Source organism: Stegostoma tigrinum, chromosome 18 (genome assembly GCF_030684315.1).
Source record: "Stegostoma tigrinum isolate sSteTig4 chromosome 18, sSteTig4.hap1, whole genome shotgun sequence".
NCBI classification, from domain to species: Eukaryota; Metazoa; Chordata; class Chondrichthyes; order Orectolobiformes; family Stegostomatidae; genus Stegostoma; species Stegostoma tigrinum.
In genome coordinates, this window is record NC_081371.1 from 48,015,945 (window position 1) to 48,033,447 (window position 17,503).

Here is a 17,503-nt window from a genome sequence, read left to right on the forward strand (position 1 = left end):
AAAGCTAATCAAATAATCATCGGAATTCTCAGAGATTTGGTGAACCTAATTGCAACTAATGTTGTAAAGGGAAAATTCTTCGAATATGTGTGAAATGGCTTTCTAGAGCAATACGCAGAGGAACTGATGAATGAATGGGCTACTTTAGACCTAATACTGTGCACTTAAAAAGGACTAATTAATAATCTTATAAAGGAGCGTTTATGAAGTGTGAATATAAGGATTTTGCATTAAATTTTGAAAGCGATATATTTCAATTAGAAGCTAGGTTTTTAAATTTAAACAAAGGAAAATAAGAGCGTACTAGGGCAAATTGGCTGAGGTGGATTGGGAAACTGCATTTAAATGTATGATGGTTGACAGTAAGCAACTAACATTTAGCGAAACAAATGCATAGTTTACACCAAAAATGCCTTCCTTTAATTTTTCAAACACCAGGAAGGAAATGGTTCCGAGCAAGAAAAATCAGGGATAATATTCGATCAAAGGAAAAGACCTATAAAATTACAACAAAAAAGGTAAATCTGAGGATTGGAGTATTTTAGAATTCTGCAAAGAATAACCAAGAAAAGATATTATGAAGGGGAACATAGAACATGTGAGTAAACACCTGAGAATTATAACTTCCCTATTCTTACAGTCTGTGCCTCAACTGATAAAAGTAAGAGTCCCATATACATTCTTAGCTACTCCATTAATGTACCCTGCCACCTTCAAGGATTTATGGACAAACACTCCAAAATCCCTCTAGAATACAGTTTGGGAATGTGCGAGGTTATACACATTGGTAGGAGGAACAGAGGCCTAAACTTTTTTCTAAATTGAGAAAGGTTTGAAAAGGGTCTTGGGAGTTGTAGTTCAGGTTTCTCTTAAGGTTAATGTGCTGGTTCAGTTGACAGTTAGGAAGGCCAATGCAAAGGCAGCATTCATTTCAAGTGGACTAGAATACAAGAGCAGAGATGTAATGCTGAGGCTTTATGTGGCTCTGGTCAGACCACATTTGGAATGCTGTGAGCAGTTTTGGGTCCTGTATCAACGGAAGAATTTTTCGGTGTTGGAGGGGGTCCAGATGAAGTTTGCACAAATTATCCTGGGATTGAAGGGCTTGTCATATGATGAATCGATTGAGGGCACTGGTCTATGCTCGTTGGAGTTTAGAAGAAGAAGGGAGAGACTCATTGACACTTACAGAATACTGAGAGGCTTGGATTGAGTCGACATGAAGATATTTTCACTTAGTAGGAGAGACTAGCACTTGAGGGCACAGCCTTAGAGTGAATGGATGCCTCTTCAGAATTTAAATGAAGAGGATTTTTTTCAGACAGAGGATGGCTAATCTGTGGAACTCATTGCCACAGAAAACTGTGGAAACCAAGTCACTGAGCTTGTATTTAAGACAGAGATAGATGTGTTCTTGATTAGTAAGGGTTCAAAGGTTATGGGGAGAAGGCTGGAGAATGGGGGTTAGAAACATGTCAGCCATGATTGAATGATAGAGCAGACATGATTGGTCAAATGGCCAAATTCTGCTCCTGTATCTTATGGTCTTATGGTCTATGCCCCTGATCTTCCTAAAATCCTACCATTCATTGAGCACTCCCTTACTACTTCTTCCAAAATGCATTACATCACATTTATCGGGCTCAAATTCTATCTACCACTGATATTCCCATCTGACCAATCTGTTTATATATCCTCCGGTAACCAAAGAGCTTCTTTCTCATTGTCAATTACTGGGCCAATTTTCATGTCATTTGCAAACTTACTTATTATCCCCTACCTAACTTTCTCAACAATATCAGTTGTACGTATCATGAAAATAAGGGACCCAGCACTGATCCCTGTGGTATGACAGGACTCCAGTCACACTGATAGCCTCTACCACCACCCTCTGTCTCTTGCCACTAGGCCAAGTTTGGATCAACTTGCCAAATTACCTGGATCCCTATGTTTTTACCTTCTTTATCAGTTTCCTGTGCGGGACTTTGTCAAAGTTAATACTAAAATTCACATAAATTACATCACCTGTCCAATTCTCATTTAGACATTTAGTTACTTGCTTGAAAATTCAAATCCCCTGGACCTGATGTCTTATATCCCAGCATGTTGAAACAGATGGCTGTCGATGTGTTGGTAGTCTTCTTTCACAGTTCTGTGGACTCTGCAGCATGTGATTTCTGTAGATTGGAGAGTGACAAATTTAACCCCAATATTTAAGAAAGAAGGGAGAGAGAAAACAAAACTGCAGACCTGTTACAGGCTATTAGACTAGACGGGATTGAGGTTCATAAGGAAGAGGTGTTAGCAATTCTGGAAAGTGTGAAAATAGATAAGTCCCCTGGGTGGGATTTATCCTAGGATTCTCTGGTAAGCTAGGGAAGAGATTACAGAGCCTTTGGCTTTGATCTTTATGTCGGCATTGTCTACAGGAATAGTGCCAGAAGACTGGCGGATAGCAACTGTTGCCCCCTTGTTCAAGAAATGGAGTAGAGAGACAACCCTAGTAATTATAGACCAGTGAGCCTTACTTCAGTTGTGGGTAAAGTATTGGAGAGTATTATAAGAGATAGGGTTTATAATCATCTAGAAAGGAATAATTTGATTAGGGATAGTCAACCCGGTTTTGTGAAGGGTAGGTCGTGCCTCACAAACATTACTGAGTTCTTTGAGAAGGTGACCAATCAGGTGGATGAGGGTAAAGTGGTTGATGTGGTGTATATGGATTTCAGTAAAGCATTTGATGAGGTTCCCTATGGTAGGCTATTGCAGAAAGTATGGAGGCATGGGATTGAGGGCGGTTTAGTGGTTTAGATCAGAAATTGCCTAGCTGTTAGAGGTCAGAGGGTGGTGGGTGATGGGAAATGTTCATCCTGGTGTTCAGTTACTAGTGGTGTACTGCAAGGATCTGTTTTGGGGCCATTTCTGTTTGTCATTTTTATAAATGACCTGGATCAGGGCATGGAAGGGTGCGTTAGTAAATTTGCGAATGACACTAAGGTCGATGGAGTTGTGGATACTGCGGAAGGATATTGTAGGTTATAGAGGGACAAAGATAAGCTGCTGAGCTGGGCTGAGATGTGGCAAATGGAGTTTAATGCAGAAAAGTGTGAGGTGATTCACTTTGGAAGGAGTAACAGGAATACAGAGTACCGGGCTAATGGTAAGATTCTTGGTAGTGTGGATGAGAAGAGAGATCTCGGTGTCCATGTGCACAGATCCCTGAAAGCTGCCTCCCAGGTTGATACGGTTGTTAGGTTGGCATATGGTGTGTTAGGTTTTATTGGTAGAGGGATTGAGTTTTGGAGCCATGAGGTCATGTTGCAGCTGTACAAAACTCTGGTGGGGCCGCACTTGGAGTATTGCAAACACTTCTGGTCGCCGCATTTTTGGAAGGATGTGGGAGCATTGGAAAGGGTGCAGAGGAGATTTACCAGGATGTTGCCTGGTGTGGAGGGAAGGTCTTATGAGGAAAGGCTGAGGGATTTGAGGCTGTTTTCGTTTGAGAGAAGAAGGTTAAGAGGTGACTTAATAGAGACATACAAGATGATCAGAGGATTAGATAGAGTGGAGTGAGAGCCTTTTCCCTCAGATGGTGATGGTTAGCACGACGGGACATAGATTTAAATTGAAGGGTGATAGATATAGGACAGATGTCAGAGATAGTTTCTTTTTTCAGAGAGTAGTAAGGGCATGGAATGTCCTGCCTGCAACAGTAGTAGACTTGCGAACTTTGAGGGCATTTAAATGGTCATTGGATGAACATATGGATGAGAATGGAATACTGTAGGTTAGGTGGGCTTCAGATTGGTTTCACAGGTTGGCATAACATCGAGGGCCGAAGGGCCTGTACTGCGCTGTAATGTTCTATGTTCTATATATGTTCTAGAACTTACAGGATAGAATATGATAATAGGACTCTGAGACAATGGGCTAGGATTGGGCATAGACAATGTAAAATGATGACAGACACCATGTTTAACTAAGCTGTTGGAGCTTTTTGGGCATATAACTAGAAGAATAGATAAAGGAGACCATCAAAATTGTATCATCCCCTCCCCCCACTGCATCCCAAAACCAGCCCAGCCTGTCTCTGCCTCCCTAACCTGTTCTTCCTCTCACCCATCCTTTCCTCCCACCTCAAGCAGTACCTCCATTTCTTACCTACTAACCTCATCCCACCTCCTTGACCTGTCCATCTTCCCTGGACTGACCAATCCCCTCCCTACCTCCCCACCTATACTCTCCTCTCCACCTATCTTCTTTTCTCTCCATCTTCGGTCCGCCTCCCCCTCTCCCCTATTTATTCCAGAACCCTCACCCCATCCTCCTCTCTGATGAAGGGTCTAGGCCCGAAACGTCAGCTTTTGTGCTCCTGAGATGCTGCTGGGCCTGCTGTGTTCACCCAGCTCCACACTTTATTATCATCAAATTTGTATGTTTAGAAATCAAAATTTGAGCATAACCGATTGGGGAAATATATAGGCATAGATTGCTAGCTCATCAATGAACAGAACTCAGAGATTTGGAAAAGTGGGTTATTGCAAGGATCAGTGGTTGGGCTTCAGACACTCACAATTTATGCAATTGATTTGGATATGGCAATTATAGGTAATATTTCTCAGTTTTCAGATGACAAAAAAAAACTAGGTGGAAGTATGAGTTGTGAGGAAGATGCAAAGATGTTTCAAGGGGATTTGGAGAGATCATGTGACTGGGCAAAAGAATTGACATATGGAATATTGTGTGGATAAATGTGAAGTTATCTGGTTTGCTGGGGAGAAAAACAAAAGCACCGAGTATTTCTTTAATGGTGTTGATCTGAAAGAGAACATACAAGTATGACGAGCACTTAAGGCATGTGGTATGTTGGTTTTTACTACAAGAGGATTTGAGTAAAGCAGTAAAGATATCCCTTGGGAACACCCAGCATGGGTTGATGAAGGGTATGTCATGTTTAACTAACTTGGTGGAATTCTTTGAGGACATTGCTTGCATGGTAGACAATGGGGAACCTGTGGATGTGGTGTATCTAGATTTCCAGAAGGCATTTGACAAGGTGCCACACCAAAGGTTGCTACGTAAGATAAAGTTGCACAGTATTACAGGTAATGTATTGGCATGAATGGAGGATTGGTTGACCAGTAGAAAGCAAAGAGTGGGGGTAAATGAGTATTTTTCTGCTTGACGGTCAGTGGCTAATGGTGTGCCTCATGGAACAGTGTTGGGACCGCAATTGTTTACAATTTACATGGATAATTTGGAGTTGGGGACTAAGTGTGGTATGTTAAAATTTGCAGATGACACTAAGGTTGTAGAGCAAAGTGTGCAGAAGACACTGAAAGTCTGCAGAGGGATATAGATAGTCTGTGAGTGGGCAAAGGCCTGGCAGATGAAGTACAATGTTGATAAGTGTGAGGTCATCTATTTTGGTAGGACTAACAGCAAAATAGACTATGTTTTAAATGGTAAAAAATTGAAGCACGCTGCTGTGCAGAGGGACTTAGGTGTCCTTGTGCATGATTCGCTAAAAGTAGGATTGCAGGTGCAGCAGGTAATTAAAAAGACAAATGGAATTTTGTCTGACATTGTTAGACGGATGGAGTTTAAAAACAGGGAGGCTATGCTGCAGCTGTATAGGGTCCTGGTGAGGCTACACCTGGAGTACTGTGTGCAGTTTTGCTCTCCTAACTTGAGAAGAGATGTACTAACACAGGCAGGGGTGCAGAGGAGATTCACTCGGTTGATTCCAGAGTTGAGAGGGTTGGATTATGAGGAGAGACTGAGTAGGCTGGGATTATACTCATTGGAATTCAGAAGAATGAGGGGAGATCTTATAGAAACATATAAAATTATGATGGGAATAGATAAAGTAAAGGCAGGGAGGTTGTTTCCGCTAGCAGGTTAAACTAGGGCTAGAGGGCATTGCCTCAAAATAAAGGGAAGCAGATGCAGGACTGAGGTCAGGAGGAACTTCTTCACCCAAAGTGTTGTGAATCTGTGGAATTCCCTGCCCAGTGAAACGGTTGAAGCTACCTCGCTGAATGTTTTTTAAGGCAAGGTTTGATAAATTTTTGAACAGTAAAGGAATTAAGGGTTATGGTGAGTGGCCGGGTAAGTGGAGCTGAACCTCAAAAAGATCAGTCATGATCTTATTAAATGGCAGGGCAGGTTCGAGGGGCCAGATTGTCTACTCCTGCTCCTAGTTCTTATGTTCTTATATCTCACAGTTATTGTATAGAGCATGTGTGAGACCACACCTGGAGCATGGTGTGCAGTTTTGGTCTTCTTACTTGTAGAAAGATATGCTTATCCATTGAGGGAGAGCGATATATGTGCACCAAACTAATTCTGGAAGTGGAGGGACTGCTCCATGAGGATCGCTTAAATAGACTGGGCCTGTATTAACTGGAATTAAAAGGAATGAGAGTTGATCTCACTCACTCATTCAAACATACACAATTCTTACCAGGGACTCAACAGTGTAGATGCACAAACAATATTTCCCCTGGTTGGGGAGGTATGTTTCGAACCAGGGGACACACTCTCAGTATAAGAAGTAGGCCAATAGGACTGAGATGAGAAGGAGTTTGTTCACTCAGAGGATGGCGAATCTTTGGAATTCCCATACTTCAGAGAGCTGTAGAAGCTCAGTTATTGAGTTAGTCGAAGACAGAGATCGATAGATTCCTACGTGTTGAAAACATCAAGGGAGAGGGATATGGCAAATGCTGGCAAAGGGAACTAGATTTATACAGGATATATGGTCAGCATGGATGAGTTGGAACAATGGGTTTACTTCTATGCTGTACATCTCTATGACTCTATGATTCCATATAGGTATAGTGCAGGAAAATACTGGGGAAGTCAAAGATCAGTCTTGATCTCATTGAATGATGAAATAGGCTCAATGGGCTCCCCCTACTTCTCTTTTTTTTATGTTTGATAGAAACAGAAAGACTGTTCTTAATTGGTTAATTATCACATCTACTGATTTGGTTCCAGTGTCTGTTTTATGATGGTGACTACACATTGGATAATGCATTGGCTGAGGTTTGCTATATAAGAGGAATTTAGGATTTGTATGATGAACGTTGATGAAACATATTTTGATTGCTTTCTACCATCCTGCTAGTTGCAAGTACTCCATGAAGATACTGGAGAAAAGAAACCAAAAGAACTGCGGATGCTGTAAATCAAGAACAAAAACAAAGTCGCTGGAAAAGTTCAGCATGCCTGGCAGCATCTGTGGAGGAGAAAATAGAGTTAACGTTTCGGGTCCGGTGACTAGCTGGATTCTGAGGAAGGATCACCGGACCTGAAACGTTAGCTCTGTTTTCTCCTCCACAGAAGCTGCCAGACCTGCTGAGCTTTTCCAGCAACTTTGTTTTTGTTCCTGATGAAGATACTGAAAGGCTCATAGTTTTCTTGTGCTGATGATTCTATAATTTCAATAAATTGTAGACTAGAAAATGTGAAGATGTGGACTGAAGGTTTATCACAAAAACCCAACTGCAGTGGTCAAAATGCTTTTTGTTCAATCACAAGACATATTCTTTTAATTTTCAGGGGCTCCTTCAGGAAATCTTATCATTAAATAAGATGTTGGCTGATCTGGTAATGGTCTCAACTCCATTTTCCTGTGTGCACCTCAGCTTCCTCATCCCATAATCCTCTCCTCCCTTGCCTATCAAAAATCAATATAACATAGCCTTGAATAAATTCAACGACCCTGCTCCACTGGTGAAGCAAATTCTTCAGACTAACAACCGTCTGAGAGAAATGGATTTTCTGAGTATTTGCCCTCGATGTTAGGCTTCTCCGATTACTGTGTCCCCTCGAACCAGTCCACAATAATCAGAGAATGAATCAATGCAGCCTCTCAGCAGTGGCCATGTCCTGAGAAGAAGTTAGGGAGCCATGTTGGCTCAGTGATTAGCATCGCTGCCTCACAGCACCAGGCAGCAGGGTTCATTTCCAGTGTTGGGTGAAGGTCTGTGTGGAGTTTGCACTTTCTCTCCCCGTCTGCATGGGTTTTCTCTGGTTTCCTCCCACAGTCCAAAGATGTGCAGCCATGCTAAATTGCCCCATAGTGTTTAGTATTATACAGGCTAGATGGATTAGCCCTGGGTTACAGGAATAAGGTAGGGGAGTGGATGTGGATGGGATGCAGTTTGGAGGTCGGTGTGGACTCAATGGGCTAAATAGCCTGCTTCCACTCTGCATGGATTCTTTGAAGTTCAAAAGATTCTGTTCTGTACATCTGATAATCATCACTGGCACTATGCCAATATAAACTCATTTTGTGTTTCCTAAAAAAAAATTTTGGGAGTGAGTCATTTGAGATACTGTGGAATTTGAAAAGAGCTGATAGCGCTCAGAAAGAATAAAAAGCATAAAATTAAGATTTGGGTACATTTATATTGCATCTGTCATGAATATAAGAGGTTCCAAATCATTTTACAGCCAATTAATTACATTTGAAGTAGCCAGTGTTGAAGATATAGTTTAAAAAGAAACCCATTTGTTTGGGGTTTGGAGAGCCCAGAACAATGTGGTCATCGCCTATCAAGCTTCACACAAAAAGCAGTAGATGCTAGCTTAATCAATACTTTTAAATTTGGAACCAATAGATTTTTGAGAGTTAACACTAAATATGTGGAGCCAAGGTGAATGAATGGATTTAAGATACATACGGATATCAAAGACTATTGGGATTGCATGGAAAAATGGTGCTGAGGGAGAACATTTGGATGGGTACATGAATAGGAAAGGCATTTGGAGGGATATGGGCCAAATGCAGGCAAATGGTACTAGTTTAGTTTGGGAAACATGGTTGACATGGATTAGTTGGACCGAAGGGTCTGTTTCCATGCTGTGATGACTCTGTGACTATGACTCTATGACCTCAACTTGCCGTCTGTGGAAGTCTTGTAGATGGATTAGCCATTTTCATATCCTTAGTTGTGTTGGTGAAAGGTTGCTGGTTACTTAGTGTAATTACTGTCAGTAGTACCAATAATTCTTCTTTGGATGATAAAAGGTTGAAATGTTGCTGTTGAGTTTATGTCAGCTTATTGGCCAGCACCAAATCAAAATCTACTGCACCAATTTGTTTGCTACACTGTGGTGTCTGAACAATTTTGGTTAAAGATTTTTCAGTGAGCTCAGTGAATTGTATTACTCATTTTTTTTCGCCTTGTTTGCACCTTCTCACAAATATAGTTGGTTGCTGCCATCTGAGTTTTCTTCAGTGATGGTAGGACCATTTGCAGCCCTGCTTAATTGCAGATTTCATCATGAGTTAAGGTATCTTCAATCTGTTTTGAAATTTCTGACAACTGCACCATTGTCAAGTTTTGACTGTATACCAGACAGTGTCTAAGAGGCTCCTGTGTATCCTTTCCAAACCACCTTCCCAAAGGGAAACTGGAATAACTAATCTTCAGTCATAAACTAGTAAGCCATCTATGATTCAAAATGTTGCTAGGGAACAAAGAAATCGTGTGTGCTGCACAATCGGTCTGGCCATCCTTCACTGAAATACTGATGAATAGTAGGATATTCTTGGTCACTCTATTTATTGTTGAATTTGCTTGAGCATCATTTGACTTACTGGTTTTTTCACAGCCTCAAGAAAACCTCTTGCCATCATCATTAATCTCAATAGATTCTCCCCTAATTTGGGTTCCACCAGGTACAAGTAACATTGGCCACTTAAACATAATTGCTAAGACTATCAGGAGCCAGGAATGATACATCTGTCTCCAGTTCGCATTTGAGCTAATCTCTTCTTGTTCCTATCCAAGACTCAATGATGTCATCAGGCTGGGTAGAGATGCATGCAATCTCCAACACTAACCCTTTCAGAACCACAACCTTAAACAAAGAGGGGACTTGAACTCAAGGAAGGAGTTTAAGAATAAGAGGTCCCATTTAGGACAGAGATGAGCAGAAATATTTTCTGTTAGAGGGATGTTAGTTGTGGAATTCTCTAACCCAGAAAACAGTTAATGCTGGGTAATTGAATTTATGCAAGGCTGAGTTATCTGGATTTTTGATGGACAAGGGTTATTGGGTGGAGACAGAAAGTTGGAGCTGATGTCACAACCGGATCAGTCATTGAATGGAGTATGCTCATGGGAAGGAAGGGCCCCTTCCTGCTCCTGAGTCCAATGTTTCTACAATCATTGAATGATGGAACAGATTTTAGGGGCTGAATGGTCTCCTGCTCTACTTACATGGCAAGCTTTAATTCCACTTCTCTTGGCACTCCTTGATTTTCCAGGAAAATCAAAAAGATTCATGCACTTTTAACCGATGTAGGAGATTTCTGCAAACCAAATACTTTGTTCAAAAACTCAATTATATTGAGGAAAAATACTTGACAAAATCCTGGTGTTAATTTACAGGAGGTCAGTGGTGCGATGTGAAGATTTTGCTATCAGTGTTAAACCACATACAATTTTATGGTGGGACAAGACAGCTCTTTAGATCAAAGTGAAGCTGATATACATAAGGAAGACCTTTGAAATTTGAATCAATGAACCCAATCTCAAGAATGACATTTCAAAGTTTGAGCAAAAATAAACAACGCAGATTTAGCTGTAATCATTATGAAGAGAAGGATGTTGTCAGTGTACAAGCAATGTGGATTATTTATGCTGCCTATTTCTATGTGGTTGATTTTCTATGAAAATTTAATGTAAATATTGAATGTCATAAAACTAATTCACCAGAGCAGATTCAAATTTTTTTTAAGAAAACAGCAATTGCTGGAAACCTGCAATGGGTTGATTTATATGTATGGTCTAACCTTTTGAGGTAGATGATTTATGTCGTTGCATATAAAGGCTGACAGGTGATTTTTGATATCCTTTCTAGAGCACCTTTCGCATGGAAAATATCCAAGGTCAAAGGCGTTAGAGGAGGAGGAAACCTATTGATTTCAGCTACCTGTGACTCCAGACCCATATGTTGTTGATTCTTAATAACCCTCTGAAATGACTGAGCAGGATTTTGTGCAACTTGAAAGGGTTGAGAGAAGATTTATAAGGATGTCACCAGGGTTGGAGGGATTGAGCAATAGGGAGAATCTGAATAGGCTGGGGCGATTTTCCCTGGAGCGTCGGAGGCTAAGGAATGACCTTTGTCGAGGTTTATAAAAGCAGGCGAGGCATGGATAGGGTAAATGGCCAAGGTCTTTTCCCTAGTTGGGGGAGTCTAGACTAGAGGGCATAGGTTTAAGGCTAGAGGGGAAAGAGTCCTAAAGGGCAACTTTTTCACACAGAGGGTGTATGGAGTGAACTGCCAGAGGAAGTGGTGAAGGCTGGCACAGTTACAACATTTAAAAGTCAACTGAATGGGTATGTGAACAGGAAGGGTTTAGAGGGATATGGGCCAAATGCTGGAAAATAGGACTCAATTAATTTAGGATATCTGGACTGTTTCTGTGCTGTACAGCTCTATGACACTATAAATCGTTATAAATCTCATAGAAAAGAATGGAACTGGATAGACTTTGACTTAAGGCGCTGAGTCATGACAATGGCATACCCAGTTCTGCCAACTCTGCAAAGCCCTCTTTACCAACAGCCAGCAGCTCGTTCCAAAATCAGGAGAGCTGTCCCACAGATGATCAAGCAACAGCTTGACACATTCATCCTCACAGAATCATATCTTGTGTATATTTGGGTTTGAGAGAGATAGTCTCGTGTTCAGTAGGGGAATCAAAGGCTATGGGGAATGGGCAAGAAACTGGACATGAAGTGTATTGGATCAGCCATTATCCTATTGATTGGCAGAGCAGGCCTGAGGGGCTGAATGGTCCACTCCTGTTCCTATTTCTTAGACCTTACAGTCCCTTAGCTACTGACAAGATTCCATTACCATACCAGGTTATGTCCCACTGAGAAGACAGAAACCCCACAGGGAAAGGGCTGTTCTGTTTTTCCGGTCACTAGGATTAAGTGATTATTCACAGAGCAATTTCACTCAATGCACCATCACCTCTTCAATGCCTGCAGAGCAGACAGATGACAGTTTGTCATTTTATAGAGATGTAGCTGAAAGACGAAACTTTTGTTTGGTGATGAACCTTTCTATTTCCAACTCCCCCAATTCAGTCAAGGTGACATTTGATGATCAGTGAGCTGGATGAGAGAGAGAACTCGTTCAAAATCTAGATTTCTAGCCTCACTGTCTGCCCGCTCCGTGCATGATTCTCAGTGGATTCAGTGACTCATAAACCAGGGATATAATGATGTTTATTGACAATTGCTGCAGTCACCGAAATATTTTCCAAACACTTCCTGGAATAAAGCACTTTTAAAATGCTGAATGTTTTCTTAGTAATATATTGGGTGGGGGTTGGCAGTGGGTATAACAAAACCTAGACAGTGGGTTTTGGAGAGCGAGATTATGTGCAACAAATATACTGGAGTTCTCCAATGATACAGCAGACCTACAGGACAAAACAAAGAAATCAACTTGCAATTATAGCTTCTTCTTGTGTGCATTTAGATGGGTTGTTGGAGTTGTGTAAACTCTCTCCAATGTCTCAACTTCATCTGTCTGTATTGACCATGACATCTCTGGATGTGTTAGCTGTTTTTCTAACTGATTAAATGCATTTGTTATCTCTTTGTAATGAACTCCCCAGTCTGTGGGCTTCCAAATCTCTTTGGGAAACCTGTTTTCCTTAACCTCTCTAGTAGGCCATAGATTGACCATTTCCCTGTGGGATTTTTATTTTTTAATGTTGATAGTTATGAAATATTTATTTGAACATAACACATCTCTTGTCTATGATCCTATGTTTTATCCCATTTATTCACCGGCTTTAGCTAACCTACACCTCCTATCAATGTAATTGGCTTTATTTAAGTTCAATACTCTAGTTTCAAACTTAATGAACCACTCCAACTCAACATGAAATTCTATCATTATGCTCGCTCGTCCTCAAAGCATGAAATTACTAATTAACCCTGTCTCATTACCTAGGACAAAATCAAAAATACCTCCTTCCCTGCTTAGTTTCAGACTAGTTCTAGGAAGTTGCCTCAAACGCACTCCAATGAACTCACCTTCCAAACTAAATTCTGACAATTTTTATTTGTCTAATGTACCTGAAGCTTCAAATTTATTTCTTTGCCTTTGTGATAAGATTATCTTAAATATTGATTGATACTTTGTCAACATCATAAGTACTATTACCAGGCTTTGTAAATTAACATAAACTATTTTCATATCTGCACCCGCTCTCCAAATGAGTTTGTCATTTAAAATCATTCTCCCACTTTTTCCCCCTAACTTTGTGCATCATTCCTTTTTGTATAAGAATCTAATTCCCTTTGAATGTCTTGATTGAACCCACTGTCAGGCGGTGCATTCCAGACCCGAGCTCTCACTGTGAGAAAGCTTTTCCACACATCACTTTTGCTTATTTATTAATCATTTTAAATCTCTCTCATTATCAATCTTTCCATAAGACTTTGAAGTTACACCCATAGCACTAGGTACTGGTTCTGGGCACAGATTCACATCTGGAGCTTAAGGTATAGCTCTGGACATTTTTTCCGACCTGGAGTGCTGGGACACAGTACAGTTCTGGGCACTGGGAAATACACATCTGGAGCACTGGGTGCATATGGAGTTGTAGAGTTGTATAGCTCTAAAACAGACCCTTCGGTCTAACTCATCCATACCAACCGGATATCCTAAATTAATCTAGTCTCATTTGCCAGCATTTGGCCCTCAAAACCCTTCTTATCCATACACCTGTCTAGATGCCTTTTAAATGTTGCAATTGTACCAGCCTCCACCACTTCCTCCGACAGCTCTTTGCAGGCATGCGCTACCAACTGTGTGCAACATAGCCTCCCAACTTCTATACTCAATACACTGACCAATAAAGGCAAGCATACCAAACACCTTCTTCACTATCCTGTCTACCTGCAACTCCACCTTCAAGAAACTGGACAGCCTGACATTGGATCACATCTGAAACACTGGGTACAGTTCTGGGCAGTGGTTCAAAATTGGATTACTGGGTACAGTCCTGGGCTGTGACTCACACCTGGACTTCTGGGGCACTGGGTATATTTGATCTTAAATAAACAATTAACGGGTATCTTTAAAAATTGCTTCAAGGAATACAAGGGTAGTTGTCGAGTCAGATATTTCCTTGCCTGGTATAAAACCTGGCCACATACCAAAGCCTGTCAATAGCGTGTGACCTTTCTCTTCTCCTGTTGCAGGTGTCAGTGGCTGCTCTGGGGTGACTGGCCCACAAGCTAATTACCAGACACCCACCAGAAAGCACATCCTGATCTTTGCCACCACCAGGAGTGGATCATCCTTCCTCGGACAGTTATTCAATCAGCACCCTGCTATCTTTTATCTGTATGAGCCTCTCTATCATGTGCAACAGGTATTTGCAAACACAAGTACTAGGATGAGGAATGTGTTGGATAGACGGGCTCTCCTGGGAGCACACAGGGACCTGCTCCGCAACTTGTTTGACTGTAACCTGAATTTCCTGGAGAATTACATGAAACCTGTGCCCAGGGACCATGAGACTACCGTGTTGTTCCGGAGGGGGGCAAGTAATGCACTGTGTGAGCCCCCACTTTGCCATTGGGATCAGGGTTCGAAGGAGGTGATTGAACATCTCTGTGCCAAGTGGTGTAGGGTACTGAACCTGACCCTGGCATCACAAGTTTGTCAGGCACGACCTCACGTGGCCATCAAGACCGTCAGGATCCCTGAGATCAAAGACATCCGCTTACTGAGTGATGACCCCCGGCTCAACCTGAAGATCATCCACCTGGTCCGAGATCCCAGAGGCATACTCACCTCCAGGATGGGCACTTTCACAAACAATTTCCGAGCCTGGAAAATCTGGAATGCCACCGGCAGAAAGCCGCACAGCGTGGTTCTTTCCCAAATAGCAACCACTTGCACTGACCTCTTCAACTCCGCGGGCACGGGGTTAAGCAGACCACCCTGGCTGCAGGGCAAGTACATGTTGGTGAGATATGAAGACCTGGCGAGGGAACCTTTCAAGAAGACCGCCGAGATTTACCATTTCATCGGTTTGGACGTGGACAGTCAAGTTAAGAGATGGGTACTTCAGAACACCAGAGGAACAAGTGGCTCAGTAAGAAATTACAAGTACACAACCACAAGGAACTCATCAGCCACTGCAGAAAACTGGAGACTCAACCTCTCCTTCCAGATTGTGCAAACAGTCCAACAGCTCTGCAATGACACTCTGAACCAACTCGGCTACCAACTGGTGCAATCACTAAAGGATTTGCGGAACCTGTCCAACAGCTTGGTGGAACCCAAGACTTTTGCTCCCTTCCTGTAGCCCCGTCCGATGTGGCAATCATTAAATGATTAACTGGCAACCTCCTGAAGCAAAGGGGAAATAAGCGAAGCCCATTCAACAGAGGGAGCCAGAGACTGTGGCTGGATATTAATCTGGGTTCAGGAAGATACTCACTGGTGACCCAAGTCACATCTACAATTAGCCCTCAAGGACCCATTGGTTTTACAGCCCCTGGCTCCAGTTAGACTCCAGAAGAAACTTATCCAGTCCATGGGAGCAACTTTGGGCTAATTGAATCCCTGGTAGCAACACAGACGAAAAATCAGGAAGGAGAGAAAGACAGAGCCGGGAATTGGGAGGGAGAGATAATTATCAGAAGGGAGACGGAATGATTGAAGGGAGACGGAAGGATTAGGTGAGAGAAAGGGACAGAACAGATAACCAAAGAGAGAGTGAAAAGGTTGAGGAAGAAGACCAAAAGAGTAAATGAGCTTTGGAGAGGAAGAAAGAGAGTTTATTGATATTAGAAGGGAGAGAGAGAGATTGGGGAGGAGAAGGAGAGACAGTAGGTGAATAGGAGAAAGAGACGGAGAAAATTTGGGAGGGGGCAGTTGGAAAAGGAAAAAGAAAGACTGAGGTAGTCAGGCAACATTAGGAGGGAGTGAAAGTAAGAGATTAAGGGAGAAGAGAATGATGAGGAATGAGTAATAAACAGAGTGTGCGAATAGGATAGAGAAAGAGAGAGTGAAGCTCTGGGGAAGGAGAGCTTGAGATTGTTCCTCTCAATGGGTCATAAACTTGTCTTTCATCTCCGAACTGTTACTGGCATCCTATTTTATAGCTGAGGCTTCTATACCAACAGGACACCCTCTTCATAGTAATTAATGATGTAAAGTATTTACAGATGTGCAAATAAAAGATTTTATCATATTTTAGCAGGAGAGAGACCTCAAATAGGAGATATTTGGTGATTTCAATCTTGGGGGTGGGGGAGGTTGCACCTTCTGCAAATGAGCCTGACTGTAATCTTATTTCAATTAAAAAAGGATTGATGTTAAATCCAATGTTACTTTGCACGTGGCTATGTTTTCACCAGTATGGGCGCTTGGCGGTGTATTTATTTTCTGATGTTATGTGTGAGCCAATGCTGCTGGAAATGACAATGGAAATTAATGTATAAATAAATGTCATATTCCTTTTTATTCGTTTACAAGATAGGCGAATCACTGGCTGGACCAGCATTTATTGTCTATCCCTAATTACTGTGGGGATGGTGGTGGTGAGCTGCCTTCTTGGATGGGTTCGGTGGTAGGTAGACTCATAGTTCTGTTAGGGAAGGAATTCCAGAATTTTGACCCCGTGGCATCGGAGTGGCTTTATGTTTCCAAGTCAGGATGGTGAGTGGCTTTGAGAGGAACTTGGAGTGGTGCTATTCCCATGTATCTGTCACCCTTGTCCTTCAAGTTGGCAGGGAGCAAGTTTGGAAAGTGCTGTTGAAGGAGCCTTGGTGAGTTGCTACAGTGCATCTTGTGTATGATATACAGTGCTGCCGCTGTGTACAGGTGGAGGAAGGAGTGAATGTTGAAGGTGCTGGATGGGGTGCTGATGAAGCAAACTGGATGATGCTGAGCTTTTTGACTATTATTGAGCTGCATCTGTCCAGGCAAATGGACAGCATACCATCACATTCCTGACGTATGGTGGACAGCTTTGGGGAGTCAGGAGGTGAGTTACTCCCTGCACAACTCCCAGCCTTTGTCCTGTTCCACGGTTTTCATATGGCTGACCAAGTTTAGTTTCTTGTCAATAATAACTCTCAAAGCTTTTGATGGTTGGGGTTTCATGGATGGTAGCCCAATGGAAATCAAGAGGAGAAGGTTAAATTTTTCCCTTGTCAGAGATGGCATTTTTCATTGCCTGGCACGTTTGTGGCTCAAATATTAGTCATCACCTGTCAGCTCAAGATTAAATATTGCTCAAATCTTGCTGCACATGGACAGCTTCAGTATCTGAGGAGCTGTAAATGATGTAGAGTATTGCACAATCATCAGTAAACATCCCCAATTCTGGCCTTATGATGGAGGAAGGTCATTGATGAAGCAGCCGAAGATACTTGGCTCTAGGACACTACCTGACAAACTCCTGCAGTGTTGTCCTGAGCTGAAATGACTG

At 42.0% G+C, this 17,503-nt stretch overlaps 1 protein-coding gene across 2 annotated transcripts in view; it reads left to right on the top strand.

The window, feature by feature from the left end:
- si:ch73-62b13.1 (Carbohydrate sulfotransferase 1-like) overlaps positions 1–16,437 on the top strand; it is a 28,366-nt gene extending 11,929 nt beyond the window's left edge. For both annotated transcript variants that reach the window (XM_048548453.1, XM_048548452.1), the window contains exon 3: positions 14,256–16,437. In XM_048548453.1, the coding sequence (XP_048404410.1) occupies positions 14,256–15,370 (1,115 nt within the window). In that variant the 3' untranslated portion in view covers positions 15,371–16,437. The remainder of the gene's footprint in view (positions 1–14,255) is intronic.
- The last annotated feature ends 1,066 nt before the right edge of the window (positions 16,438–17,503 follow it).